Source organism: Sarcophilus harrisii, chromosome 6 (assembly GCF_902635505.1).
Source record: "Sarcophilus harrisii chromosome 6, mSarHar1.11, whole genome shotgun sequence".
NCBI lineage: Eukaryota > Metazoa > Chordata > Mammalia > Dasyuromorphia > Dasyuridae > Sarcophilus > Sarcophilus harrisii.
In genome coordinates, this window is record NC_045431.1 from 162,445,292 (window position 1) to 162,458,684 (window position 13,393).

Genomic DNA, 13,393 nt, shown 5'->3' on the forward strand with positions numbered 1-13,393 from the left:
GTATATACTCCTTAGGATCTGAAAAACATGGATGGTAGCAAAGAAGAAACAAATTGACCCAGTGGCTTATGGCTTGTGAAAGGAGGAGAATCAACCAAGAAGTCAATACTGAGTACATTCTCTCTGTATTCAGCAAAGTACTGTGAAATGTATTAATATATAAAAACAATATCCCTAGGAGGATTATTATGATAGTACCCTGTTGAGCAGGAATTCACATTGAGGAGTACTGAAAAATAAGGTAGAAGAGAGAGGGCAAGAGTATTACAGCTCTGAACTTGATGTAACCATAAATGGAAGACCATGTGGCAATAAGCTACTGTCTCTCCCTTGCAGTTACTTTGTATTCATTTTGCTTTTGTGTACATTTTATCTCATCTGATAGAATTCAAGGCTTCTGAAAGCAAGGGCTATTTCATTTCTGCTTTTGTAGTGTAATACCCAGTATATAGTAGGTGCTTTATAAATGACCATTGATTGACTGGAGGCTTATCTCCCTCTAACCAAGGGGATCCGTATCGACATGCAAAATATATTACTACTACTTTTTTCTGCAGTAGAAGGGATGACTTCTCAAATCTGTGTTTAGGAATCTATTTTTTTAATGTTACCTTTCATGTCTTCCTTCACTCTGAACAGTACCTGTGCCCCAATCCTCCCTGCCCTCCACCCACCACCACTCTTTTATCCCATCCCACTCATTGACTTACTCAGCCATCCCACGCTGGGACTGCGCCACACTCGGGATTCATCGTCCAATGTGCAGGTGGCTAGACAGGGCACTGAGTTCTCAAGCGGGCTGCGGGCTTTAGTATCAGAAGCAGAAGACGGGAGGAGGAAGAGGTAGAGGAGGAGGACATATTAGCAGCCACAGCAAGTAGGAGCATGGGAGCATTAAGTTAAGAAGAAAAAAATAACACTAAAGGAGACTGCACAAGCATGTTAAAAGAGAACAATGACAAACATTGACATTGATACTTTCCCCCTCACCCTCCAACCGTAGACAGGACAGAACAGTTTAGGACAGACTTCAGTATATCTGATTAAACATGGTCCCAATGCATGCAATCCCACCAGACGAAACAGGAATTGGAGCCATGAGAAGGGAAGATCAAAGCTTTAGAGCTGAAATAAACCTTAGAAGTCAAGTAGTCCAACATTTTATAGAGGAGAATATTGAAGTCCATAAGAATCCAGTAACTTGTCCAAGGTCACAAAAGCAGTATTTTCCAGAGGTAGGATTTGAATCCAAGTCCCTCTGGTTCCAGATCCAGTGCGTTCTTTCAATGGTAGCACAACTCTGAGAGCTGTCATTAAGATTGTGGATAAGTCTACACTGTGTACACATACACACACTGATGTTACACATTTGCAAAAAGCACAAAGGGAAAGAAAGCAAATCTTAGCAAGGTGCCAAGCATACAGTGGGTGCTAAATAAATGCTTGTTGATAACTGGATGAAAGTAGATTCCTTCTAGTTTGATTTCAATAGCGCGAATTAGGTGCTAAGATGACAAATGATGGCAATAGTGCATCATTCTCACACACTCACAAATGTTTGTCTTGATAAACATGGTTTTTGACTGTTTCATGTTCCTCAACCCTCGAGTCATAAAAATACATTGGAAAGGAGACAGATTAATATAAAATAAAATTGTACTTAAATCCATACTGATTCGCTTTTACTCTCTTTAATGTCAATATATAGTGACCCACTCTTTTCTCTGAAGTCATAAGTATGAATGCCCAGCATAGTCCCCCAACTTAAAGACAATCACTAGCCTCCCAAGAGGTTAACCCTAGCTAAGGCAGACTGAAAGAAAACTGCAAGTGATATATAAGGAGACAGGAACTAGTACACATTCAGCAATTGATTTGGGAGGGCAAAAAATATACACATAACACACCACTTCAATCTTTAAGCATTATCACACTTTCCCCATTTCTTTCTTAAGTCTAGATAACCAAAAATAAAATAAAGTAAAATTTTTAAAATCATGCCCTGGCTTGTAGCCTTATATTTCTGAGATGTAGATGTTTACCTTGAAAATTTAACAACCAGGTCTCCAGAGTATGCCAAGTGGTTCCAGAATATTGCTAAATACTCTTTTGTTATCTTTTTGAAATGTTATACTGCCCCCAATTTGAAATGATAGCATCACCATATGGTAAGTGACAGCCTATACTGATAATATGATCAATACAGAGAGCAATTTGTCCTTATGTACTTATTCCCTATTTTAAAATGTCATTGTTAAAGAATTTAAAAATTTTGCATTTATGTTTCCATACTGGTGTGCAGAATATATAAAAAACAGCTCTTCATGAGATCAGTGTTGATTCAAAAGACCGTTTTGCACCTTGAACCATTTATTAATGTTCAGTTATGGACAAATTTACATTTCTTTTATTTCAGAGGTTGTTTCATTGGGGTCATCATAGGTTCAACTACAATTGATGAGTGACTTCAAATGTGCAAAGTGAATCCCTGATAGCAAACTAATGGGATTTATGGCCATGAGTCACACACACGACAGGCAGATAGGAATAAGTTGAGATCTGCATTGTTGAAGAAAAATTTAGATTCAAAGAAATTTCAGAGACTTCTGAGTGTGGAGTAGGAATAAATGTGGATGTTCTGCCCTTTTCAAAAGTGGAAAGATTGTTTTCAATTATCTTTCTGTATTACAAAGCAGTAAATAAAATCAGTACTTTAAGAGCAAGTCATCTGTGCCAGTACCTGTTTGAGGCAAATGTATTGCCAAATCTTTGCAACTGAATTCTTATTTATTTCCTACATTTGAATTTCTTTGCAGTTTTTCACAGCACTAAGCACATGAACACATTTTAAGTCTTCCAAAAATTGTTTTGTCAAGAGAGAGACATTCAGAAACACACCACGATTCTGACAAAGTCAAACCTCTAATTTAATTTGACAGATGAGTGACCTGCAAAGACCCCTAGCTTGGCTTTGTGAAAAAATAGAGGTAGGTAGCTTAAGACTTGGTGCAATTCTGGATTACTAAAAATGCACCATTATTCATTATTAATCAGATGCCCTTACATTCAAGGGATTTTAGGCAGACCAATAATTTTCTCTAGCAACTAACCTTGACAGACTATTTTAATTAGTGTTTACAAATGTGAATAGACTGGATCACTGGTATCATTGTTCAAAAAACAGACGAGAGCTAGCTGTCTGCACTAGTGGTTCAATGACAATTATTAATGGTCGTAAATGAAACCTACCTCTTACAACCTTTTCAATATGTCATGCCACTAGTAACCTACTGAGTGCTGAACCCATGTTATTCCTCCCTTTGATCTTGAGCCTCACTGATTGTTATCAAAGCTTCCCTATCTATGGGAATTTGCAATCCAGGCTGGTACCAACCAGAAAGAATGTCTGGCTCCATTGACATGCATGAAAGTAAGGGAGCCTGCAGAGACTTAGCAATTACCTTTTTGAGGTGACGATTGAAATGATCTGGCAAAACACCCAATACACAATTGGAGACTTTGATTAGTTACTACGACAAGATATTGTTCAAATTTAGAATCATTAGACTGTTCTCTAAAACAAATTCTTTGAGTTGGCGGCAAAACATTTCTTGCTGGTTTGTTTTTCATAAATCTGCTTATATTTTGAAGATCATTTTCCCAAAGATGAAACCAAAATTATTATAACTATATTCATATATTTACATAATGGGCCATAATAACTGCCTTCAGAAAAAATACTATCTTACTAACTTTTTGTGTTTGAAAGATTAGGTAGGGACAGCTAGGCAGAGCAGTATTTAGAGCATCAGCCATGAAATCAGGAGGACCTGAGTTCAAATCTGACCTCAGACACTTAACACTTCCTAGCTGTGTGACCCTGGGCAAGTCACTTAATCCCAATTGCCTCAGCCAAAAAAATAATTAGGTAGATAATTTAGAGACCATATACTTATAGCTATAAGAGCTTTAGAGGTTGTATGCTGTAACCTCCCTAATTTTACATATGAGAAAATGAAGGTAAAGAGAATTTAAGTGACTTATCCAAGTCAAACATCCAAGGGATAGAGATAGGATCAGAAGCCAGAACCTGTGACTCCAATACTATGGCTTTCTTCCCCCTATACCACACTCTCTGTTAATACATCTGCTGTGCTGCTTTTTAAATTATCTATTGTCTTGCAAACCCCTTTTTTAACCCCCCTCCTTTCTTGTACTTAATTTTAGATAGAAAAGTTTTTTTTTTCATAACTGATGAAAGTGATTAAATTATACATTTTGGTTCCAAAATAAATGCTTAAATTGGTGGTATGTTATGGTTTTTTCTAGTGATTTATGTTATCTTTCTGTGTCAATCTGTTGAAATATTTAATCAGTTGTACCCAAATCTTTGTGACCCCATTTAGGGTATTCTTGGCAAAGATGTTGGAGTATCTTTTGGAATAGTTTGTCATTTCTTTCTCCAGATCATTTTATAGATGAGAAAACTGAGGCAAGAATTAAATGACTCATCCATGAAGCCAGATGTGAACTCACAAAATTAGTCCTTTTGATTCTAGGAGTGATGCTCTATTCACGATGCCACTTAGCTGCCTTATTCAAATATACCTACTATATAAAAGGTGAATATTCCCTCCAATCAGGATGTCCATTAGGACATTGAAACAACTAGGTGGTAGAAAAGCACTGGTATGCAATAAAAAAGACTTGAGTTCGAATCCTCTTCCATCTCCTTACTGACTATGAAAACTTGGGCAATTTACTCAACCTGTTAGTCTCAATTTCTTCATCAGTAAAATGAGGGGATTGGATGCACTCTATGACCTAAATCTATGATCCACTTGCAGCTTTGGCTTTTTTTGGGGAGCTTTTTTTTTCCTCAAGTGTAAGAAAATGTGTTTTTCTCCTAAAAGCAAAGTTGTAGAAATTTTCCATGACTGTTATTATTGTGAATATTTGAGCATCTATTCAATACTGTTAGGTACTAGTGCAAAAATATTTTCTTTCCCAAAAATATGAATCAGAGTTTATAGAATACAGCATAATAGAATCCTTATCAGTAAAATTATGAGATATTAAAAAGACTATCTAAAAATTAGAGGGAATGATCTTTCAATATGGATATATCTTTGAGATGCTTTAGATAGTTCTATCTTGAAACACAATGGTGAATTTTAAAAGCCCTCTACATTCTATGACTATACAAAATCTGATCTCTCTGAAGAATAACAGACTTTTTTCTATTTTGAGAGTTCATTATCTCTGGAAGGGCACAAGAGTTTGATATAGTAAGTTGAAAAACATAATTCACTAATGGGCATTACACCACAGATTCTTGAACCAGCTATCCCAACAGCAGAACAAATATTTTAGACGGATCACTCAGCTCAAGTTGGATTTAAGATGAAGCTTTCATGAAACTAGGTTCACCAAGTTAAAAAAAAAACATTTTATTTTTGTTACTTGATTCATTACTGTAAACATTTCTTTGACTGAGAGGGAGGGAGATATTTCTGTTTGACTATGGAAAGCTCTAATTTCATTGTATTTCTTCTAAAGGGCTGAAAAACATTCCATGACAATTTCAGCTGTGCCTGATCCTCTCTTCTCCTCTTTCTTTTCTTTCTCTTTTTCCATTTTTCCCATTATTTTTGCACAGTATTTTCTTTTCCTCATAGCTACAGCATCTCCTCATGAGATGGCTATAAAAATATGTATGGAAAAATTAGCTCCTAATCATAAAGGTTGGATGTCAGACACTCAAAAACTACATGAGTCCAGACAAGTCACTTCACTCCATTTGCCTCAATTTCTCATCTGTAAAATGATCTGGAGAAGGAAATGGTAAACCATTTCAGTATCTCAGCCAGGAACCCCAAATTGAGTCACCAAGAGTCAGACATGAATGAAAAATGACTAAACAAAAAAAAAAATTACTTCCATTACAGAAGCAGCCTTTTGTCTTTTCCAAAGCACTTTCATATACTTTAATCTCATTTATTTCCTACAAATTTAATCCGTAAAAGAAACAGTAATCTGTCTAAAGCTGCATAAGAAATCAGTATTAAAGTGAGAATTAGTATAAAGAGAGGTATAAAGAGAGTATCACGATTTAGAGAAAAGCTGATACCACTCAGGGAAAGCCACAAATTCAGTAAAATATCATCTGTGCTATTGATGTCTGTTATGCCTACCTACCCAGCCTGCTACAAAGAGGAGCCCGTATTCATTCACTTGAGAAGAGGAACATTTCACCAAAGTCTCTGTAGAATTGGCAGAATTTTGCAAATATGCATTTGCACAGGAGAGTCCCAGAGTATGAAGAATGGAGAAGAAACTTTGGAGATGAAGACAGAGCTAGAGACCTTAGCAGATCTACTGTGGCCATTTAAAACTCCTTATTGGCCAATGCAGTTAGGTTGTGGTACGGATGGGCTTCTCAGTGAAATGGGAGGCAGAATAGTACATTTTTAATCCAGGGGCTAGGCCATTTTACAGGCAACTGTCTCTAACTTGAAATGTCTTAGAAAACTGAAGAATTGCATGAGTGAAGAAGAGAAGAAAGAGGAACATTTAGGAGGATGAGCTAGAAAGTTTGTCTTCTCCTTTGTCAAAGAAGCTAAGTTGAAATCCTCTGATGAGAAGAGGAGAATTAATCCGTTGATGTTTGTTATTCTACAGTGAGACCAGGAACAAATCACTCGGACTTTCAGTGCCTTCAGTCGTCTTTCCAAGATTATAAATGTTGAAGGAGTTAGTTGTCACTGGTGGAGGTAATTTCCACAATGGGAGTCCTCCATCTCCATGCAACTATCCCTCTGCCACCCTGATGCTACACAAACAAAATTTTACAAAATAGCCTGTTTCTTGATTGTACTTCTTTCTTCTGGATGGTCTTTTTTTTTGCAAATACTGCATAAACACAAGTAATAAAATAGGATCCAACATGCAAAATGAAGAGGAACCTAAGAAAACATGTATTTCAATCTCTTCTTTTTTGAAGATGAGAACACTGAGTGGTTTAAGTGAGGAAACATAGGTAATCATTGCAGAGGTTAGGTTCAAACTCAAGGGTTGTGATTCCAAAACAAACATGTTTTCTACTATTTCTCTACTGACTTACCCCTTTCCCCCCAATTAACAGATTGTAAATCAAGAAGAGAAATTACAAATATGTCACAGACCTGGAGATTATAAATGGAATTACATGTCTGTAGCTCTAGTCTCACCAACTGTATCTTTGCAGCCACAGACTCCATAAGCTGAGAGATCTGAGGGACCTTCAATCCCACCCTCTCATTTAAGCATGAGAAATCTAAGACCCAGTTACAGAGGTAAATAAATTTTTTAAAATGGAAGAATAAATGTGTTAATAAATAAATAAATGAAAAAACCCAGGTTCTTAGAATCTAAACCCAGCATTCTTTTTACTGTCCCATGAAAAAGAATCCAAAGGATCCAAATAGAAGAAAGCGAAAAGAACAGAAGATGGGAAAATGTACTGTGGCTCAATGCAAAATTTTACATGATGGAGATTCTCTTAAGTCATAAGAGTTGGAAGAATGAAGATTCTATTTTTTTATTGCAATGGAAAACACTGTTAAAATTGGTCCCTATTTCTTCTTTTTGGTCAGCCACCATAGGGAAAGATATGGACCAAAAGTCCTAAGTTTATAGAGCATGAAAATCTTCATTCACTTTTTTAAAAAGTTGACCAATTTATAATGCAAAGTTTTCCTATAATCAATGCACTAATGGGGCTCCTTATTCAAATTCTTCATTAGTTTCGTGATGAGAAATAAAATAAACTTTTTTTTCAAACTACTGCCAAGATATATGCATAGGTTAAAGGCTAGTCCTTCACAATCCATTTGAACAGAATACAAAATAGGATTGAGGTCTACATCTAAAAGGCCATAAGCATATTATTTCACAGAAGTGAGAAATCAGCAAGGCATCAATCTGACATTAGAAACCTCCCTCATTAGCCTCTTTATATAAAATTAAAACTACATCAATTCCTTGATTCAGAGAATAATGGACAGCATTTGTCTGAGATTTAGTACCTGTCAGAAATGTCCCTGTCCCACAGATAAAACAGATCAGTAGCAACTTACTCTATTATACAATACTGGAAAACGGTCTAATTCTTACCTGAACATTACATATTGGAAATCGTCCTGATACTCTTTGTAAACCCTAGGTTTTCTTGAATCCCGATTCATGTTAATATTCCCAAAATATGGTGTAAATCTTTCCTAGAGAACCCACTTTTAGCTTAGGGGCGTGAAAGAGAAAGAACTCCCATATTTGAAGTGTCAACATTTCATGTTTTTGCTCAATAGTAATAGCAGGGAATATAATGACATTTGTACATTTCTAACAAGTTCAGATGCTGTAGTTTTATGTGTTATTAGCACTGATTTTCTGTGAGGACTAAAAGCCAGCTGTCTCAGACTCATTTTGTATTTCCCGGAAGATGGGAGAAACCTTGCTCCCAAATGTAAACCTGTAAAGGGTAAAAAATTTTTAGAACAAAAAACATTCTTTATAATTATAACTATTTCTAGAGTATTTCACATTTGAAAATCACTTTAAAACCATTTTATTACTAAGTAACTATATCAAGAATTTCATTCCTGTGATATCAAGGTAAATGGCATAAACCTGAGAGCTCAAGAGAGCTAAGAAAAAGGAAATTTGGCAGTGATCCCTTAGAAAACAAAGACTGGCATTGCAACTTTCATGTACTTTGGAGGCCAGTGGAATTCATTGCTGGAGGAGCTCACAGAGCTAAACCTTGCCCCCTGGATACTTAAAAGGAATTGAGTAATATCAAAGCCAATAATAACATGTTCAGGTAGAACCTAATCAGATCCCAAGCTTCAGGGTGTAAGCCGATCACCCCAAGTGCCAGGAAGGAACAGCCCTTCCTTCTATGATGTGCCTAGAACATACAACATTTCACAACCAAAAAGGTGAATGACGAAGACAATTGAAACTTTCCTCTGGAGTATCAAGATCTGGAGAGCAGATAAGAAACTGAATAAGCCTCCCTTTTACTATCAGTATTTGATGTCCAAATACTCCATGCTGGTGCTACAAACACAAGGAGCTCAATGGAAAACTCTTGCTATTATTGCAGGCGTTTTCTGAAAATGTGGTTCAAACTGGTGTCTGACCTCCTGGATTTCTCTGCCAAATCACTGCTTTTTTGCCCTGTGAAAGAAATTATTGCTGAATTTTTAATTTTTTAGCCCTTCTCCCTACTTCCAGCTCCTGGACCCCAAAAAAGCATCTCCAAATCCTGAAATGTTGCTTTAAATGGGAAGGAAGAAAGAAGGAAATGTGTATTTATTAAGTGCCTGGTAATGTATTTTACAAATATCATCTCACTTGGGTCCTCACAACAACCTTAGGAGGTAGGTGTTTTATTCCCATTTAACAGTTGAGGAAACTGAGCCAGACAGATAAAGTGTACTGCCCAGGTTCACATAGCTAGTAAGTATTTGAGGTACAATTTGAATTCAGTTCTTTCAGATTTCAGACCCAGTTCTCTATCCACTGTACTACCTAGCTGCTTCTTCAAAGGGAATATTTAAGAGCTGATATCAAAAGATGGATCCATTCACCTTAGTGCCTTTGCTATCGCTGTTAAATCTTTTCTATATATAACAGTGATGTATAACACTGCTCACATCAGCTGTTCTAACCATTAGATTACTGCACAGTTTACAAAGCATTGTGAACTCCTTGTTTTTTTGGTTTTTGCTTTTCATTATATCCCCAGAGCTTAGCAGTGCCTGATATATAAAGAGGATCTTGATAAATGCTTATGGACTGACTGATAAAATGAGCATTTCATCAAATTCTATACCTAAAAATAAGTTAAGGGACTAAGATAATAATGGAAAAGCATACACCAGGACCTTGGCTCAAATTGTACTTTCTCTTCCAGCCAACCATTGGGTGAGCTTCATGAGAGCCAATTCTCTTAGTAGAGAATCAGGGGACCCAATTTCTCAGAAATGGAATGAAAGATTAGATAACTTGAGATTTGGTTTTTACAGCAATTCATTAAACCACCCTTTTCAAAGCTTCAACTTTAATATTATTTTGTCAGTGTACAATGACCTTGGCTTCTCATTCATTTGTCCATTTCTCTTTATACTTAAGATAAACCTCCTCTACCTCACCTCCTGCTGAGTCCAAGTTGTACTAGCCCAGGACACATTCACCATAATGTTATACATTTTTTTCCTTTCTCAATGAAGCTACATTTGAACAAGAGATGACATCACAAAAACATTACAATCAATGATAAAATTAGGACAAATTCCTTGTTTTCGTTTGGTTTTTTACCTGTGGTGGGGGCATAAACAGGCTCTAATCCTTTCCTTATCTCTTTTCCAAATCTGAACTAAACAAAATTTTACCCTGATACCACCCACACTCAACCATATTTATAGCACTTCATGAAAGCAGACTCATTTTTTAAAAAGAACACATAATAAAATTTAGGCAATTTGCTGAGGGGGAAAAAGATCAATTGAAAACCTACTAACAAAATTCATTTGAATGGTGATGGCAAAGGTATGGGTAGTAACAGTATGGTCACACTACAACTAATGTAGTGGATGGAATACCAGGTCTGGAATCGGGAAGACCCATTTTTTGTGAATTCAAATCCAGCCTCAGACACTTACTAGCTGTGTGACTTGGAGAAGTCACTTAACACTGTGTGTCTTGGTTTGCCCATTGGTAAGATAAGCTAGAGAAGAAAATGACAAACCAGTCTTAGTATCTCTGCCAATAAAACCCCAAATGGGATCATGAAGAGTTGGACATGACTGAACAACTAGCTACTGAAAGGAAAGGGTAGTCACAAATAATCTATGTTCATTGACTGGATTATTTGACTGGTATTTGGGGGGAAGGATCAAGATAAAGAGTTGACTTAAATTTGAGCAAGACATTTGACAAAGTCTCCTATACTTTTGGGGGATATTAGGGATAGGAATGGGGCAATATAGTTTCACTGACAGTTGAATAAGATGGATTTGGAACTGTATGACTGAACCTAAAGAGCATCATCTAATGTAAATTACAGAGGTTCATAGGAGTACTAATAATTTGGATAAAGACCTAGGTGGCTTGGTTGTCCCCAGATGACACTAATCTTTGAAAGATAACTGATACATTAAACAACACTGAGTATGAACCTAATACAATGAAATGTAACAGAGACAATATAAAATCTCATACTTGGGTCCTAAAATATTAATTTTGCAAGTTCTTCCAGCTACACAGTAGATCTAAGAAGAGATCTGCAGATTTTAAACTGACTTTGAACTCAAGATGAATCAACAAAATAATAAAGTAATGGGAAAAAAGTGATACCATCGCTGTCTGAATTAACAAAGGCATGGTACAGGTGTTTCCTTCTCTGATTAGAGAACAGTATTCACTTGGGGCATAGAATTTTAAGGAGAATACTGATAAACTGGAGAACATCCAGAGAAGGGCAATCAGGAGTGAAGAGGTCTTGACCTCATCACCTATAAGGAATGGAGTTTAAGGAACTAGGGACATTTAGTCTGGAGAAGAGAAGCATTTGGGACAGTGTGATAGAAATTTTCAAGCATGTGGAGACCTAACACATTGAATCTTGCTCTAGTTGGCTCCAAGAGACAGAATGAGAAGGAATGATTCAAAATGGCAAAAAGACAAGTTTAAGCCTGATATCAGGGGAAACATGCATAGAAGGGACATGGGCTGTGTTGGGAGGTAGTTATCCTCTTCCTGGAGGCTCAAAAAGGACAACTTGTCAAGGGATGCTTTCAATGGGAGACTGTTGTTCATGTGTGCTTCAGAGTAGATGGCCTCTTTGGTCCCTTCCAATCCCATTGTTCTATCAATCATCTTCTTTGTTTTTTAAACACAACTGTCCAGTTCTTAGCACAAACACATCCAAGAACTGACAATTCCACTAAACCACCATGATAAAATTGGTATTTGCATAGTGTTCCAAAATTGACAATGCTCTTTATGAATATTATCTCATTTGATCCTCACAACAACTCTGGGAGGTAGATGCTATTATTATCCCTGTTTTACAGATGAGTAAATGGAAGTAGACAGAGGATAAATGGCTTGCCTAGTGTCAGTCAGCTGATAAGTTTCTAAGATTGGATTTGAACTCTGGTCTTCCTGACTTTAGGTCAAGTGCTTTATGAACATATTTTAAGTACATTTCTATTTACACTCAGTAGCTTCCAAATTGGTCCAGTCATCTGAATTATTCACATATTCCACTAGTGGGCTATTGCCACTTCCAACCAAGAGAAACATAAAACTGCACAAGCAAACACTGGTAGCCAGAGTTGAAATATTCCTAGAGTGAATGCAAATTTGCCTGTGGAGGGGCCAAGAGGCAAGAGGAAACATCCTTCTAAGATGTTCATGAAAGAGGAAAAAAGGTAGAGAATAAAAAGAAGATAAAGAAAAACAGAAAGAGATGGAATAGAAATGAATGAGAAAAGTTGTAGAAGAAAAAGCAACTGGCCCCTGCATTACCATTATCAGGGTTGGAAAACATCCTACTTGCACTGGAGACGGTCTTCCCAATGTCAGCCAGAGATCGGAGATTGGATTTCTTAGTTTGATGCCGATGCTTCCGAAGCAAAGTGTAGGTCACTTTATCCTTCAGATCAGCTTTCAAAAGGCCTGTCTCGATCTGATTATCAACAATCATCTCTGTTACAAGAATAAAAAATACAATTTGTCATAAAAAATAAATTGCATTAATGCTATTGAATCTCAATTAGACCCTCACTCCATTACAGCAGTCCTTTTACTCCTTAATTGATTATCTATTCCAATCTCCACATCTATTACAAAATCTCTTTTCTTTTCAAACCTCCTATGCACTCTCTGTCTGCCCTTCTCAGAGAAGGAACTTGTCTCATACTTCACTGAGAAAACAGACAAGTTCTTTCTTCTTGCCCTTTAGTATATCATAATACTTTGACATCCTTCTCATTCATTTCCTTCTTTGCCTCTGATAACCAGACAGATCTTCATGCTGAGACCAATCAAGGGAATATGTAGAACCTGTCCCCTCTTTTCCATTAAAGTGATTAGCCTCCATATTCATTTCCTTTCTCTCTTTCATCTTCAATTATCTCTCTTTCTATTGATTCCATTCTTCCTTCACTATACTCCACTATACTCCACCATCTTTACTATTACCATCCTATACTTCTTTTTCTCAGCCACATTTGCAGAAAAAGCTATCTATAATCATTGCCTCTTTTCACTGTCTTCTAAGCTTACTGTATTCTGGCTTTTGGCTTATTCTTTTCAATTGAAATTGAAATCTCCAAATTTACTA

At 36.6% G+C, this 13,393-nt stretch overlaps 1 protein-coding gene across 6 annotated transcripts in view; it reads right to left on the minus strand.

Annotated features, from left to right (window-relative positions):
- SLC4A4 (solute carrier family 4 member 4) overlaps positions 1–13,393 on the minus strand; it is a 382,231-nt gene that overhangs the window by 180,489 nt on the left and 188,349 nt on the right. For 4 of the 6 annotated variants that reach the window (XM_031944124.1, XM_031944128.1, XM_031944123.1 and 1 more), the window contains one exon: positions 12,577–12,756. In XM_031944124.1, coding sequence (XP_031799984.1) covers positions 12,577–12,756 — 180 coding nt within the window. The remainder of the gene's footprint in view (positions 1–12,576; positions 12,757–13,393) is intronic. The other 2 variants (XM_031944125.1, XM_031944126.1) reach the window with 1 other exon arrangement.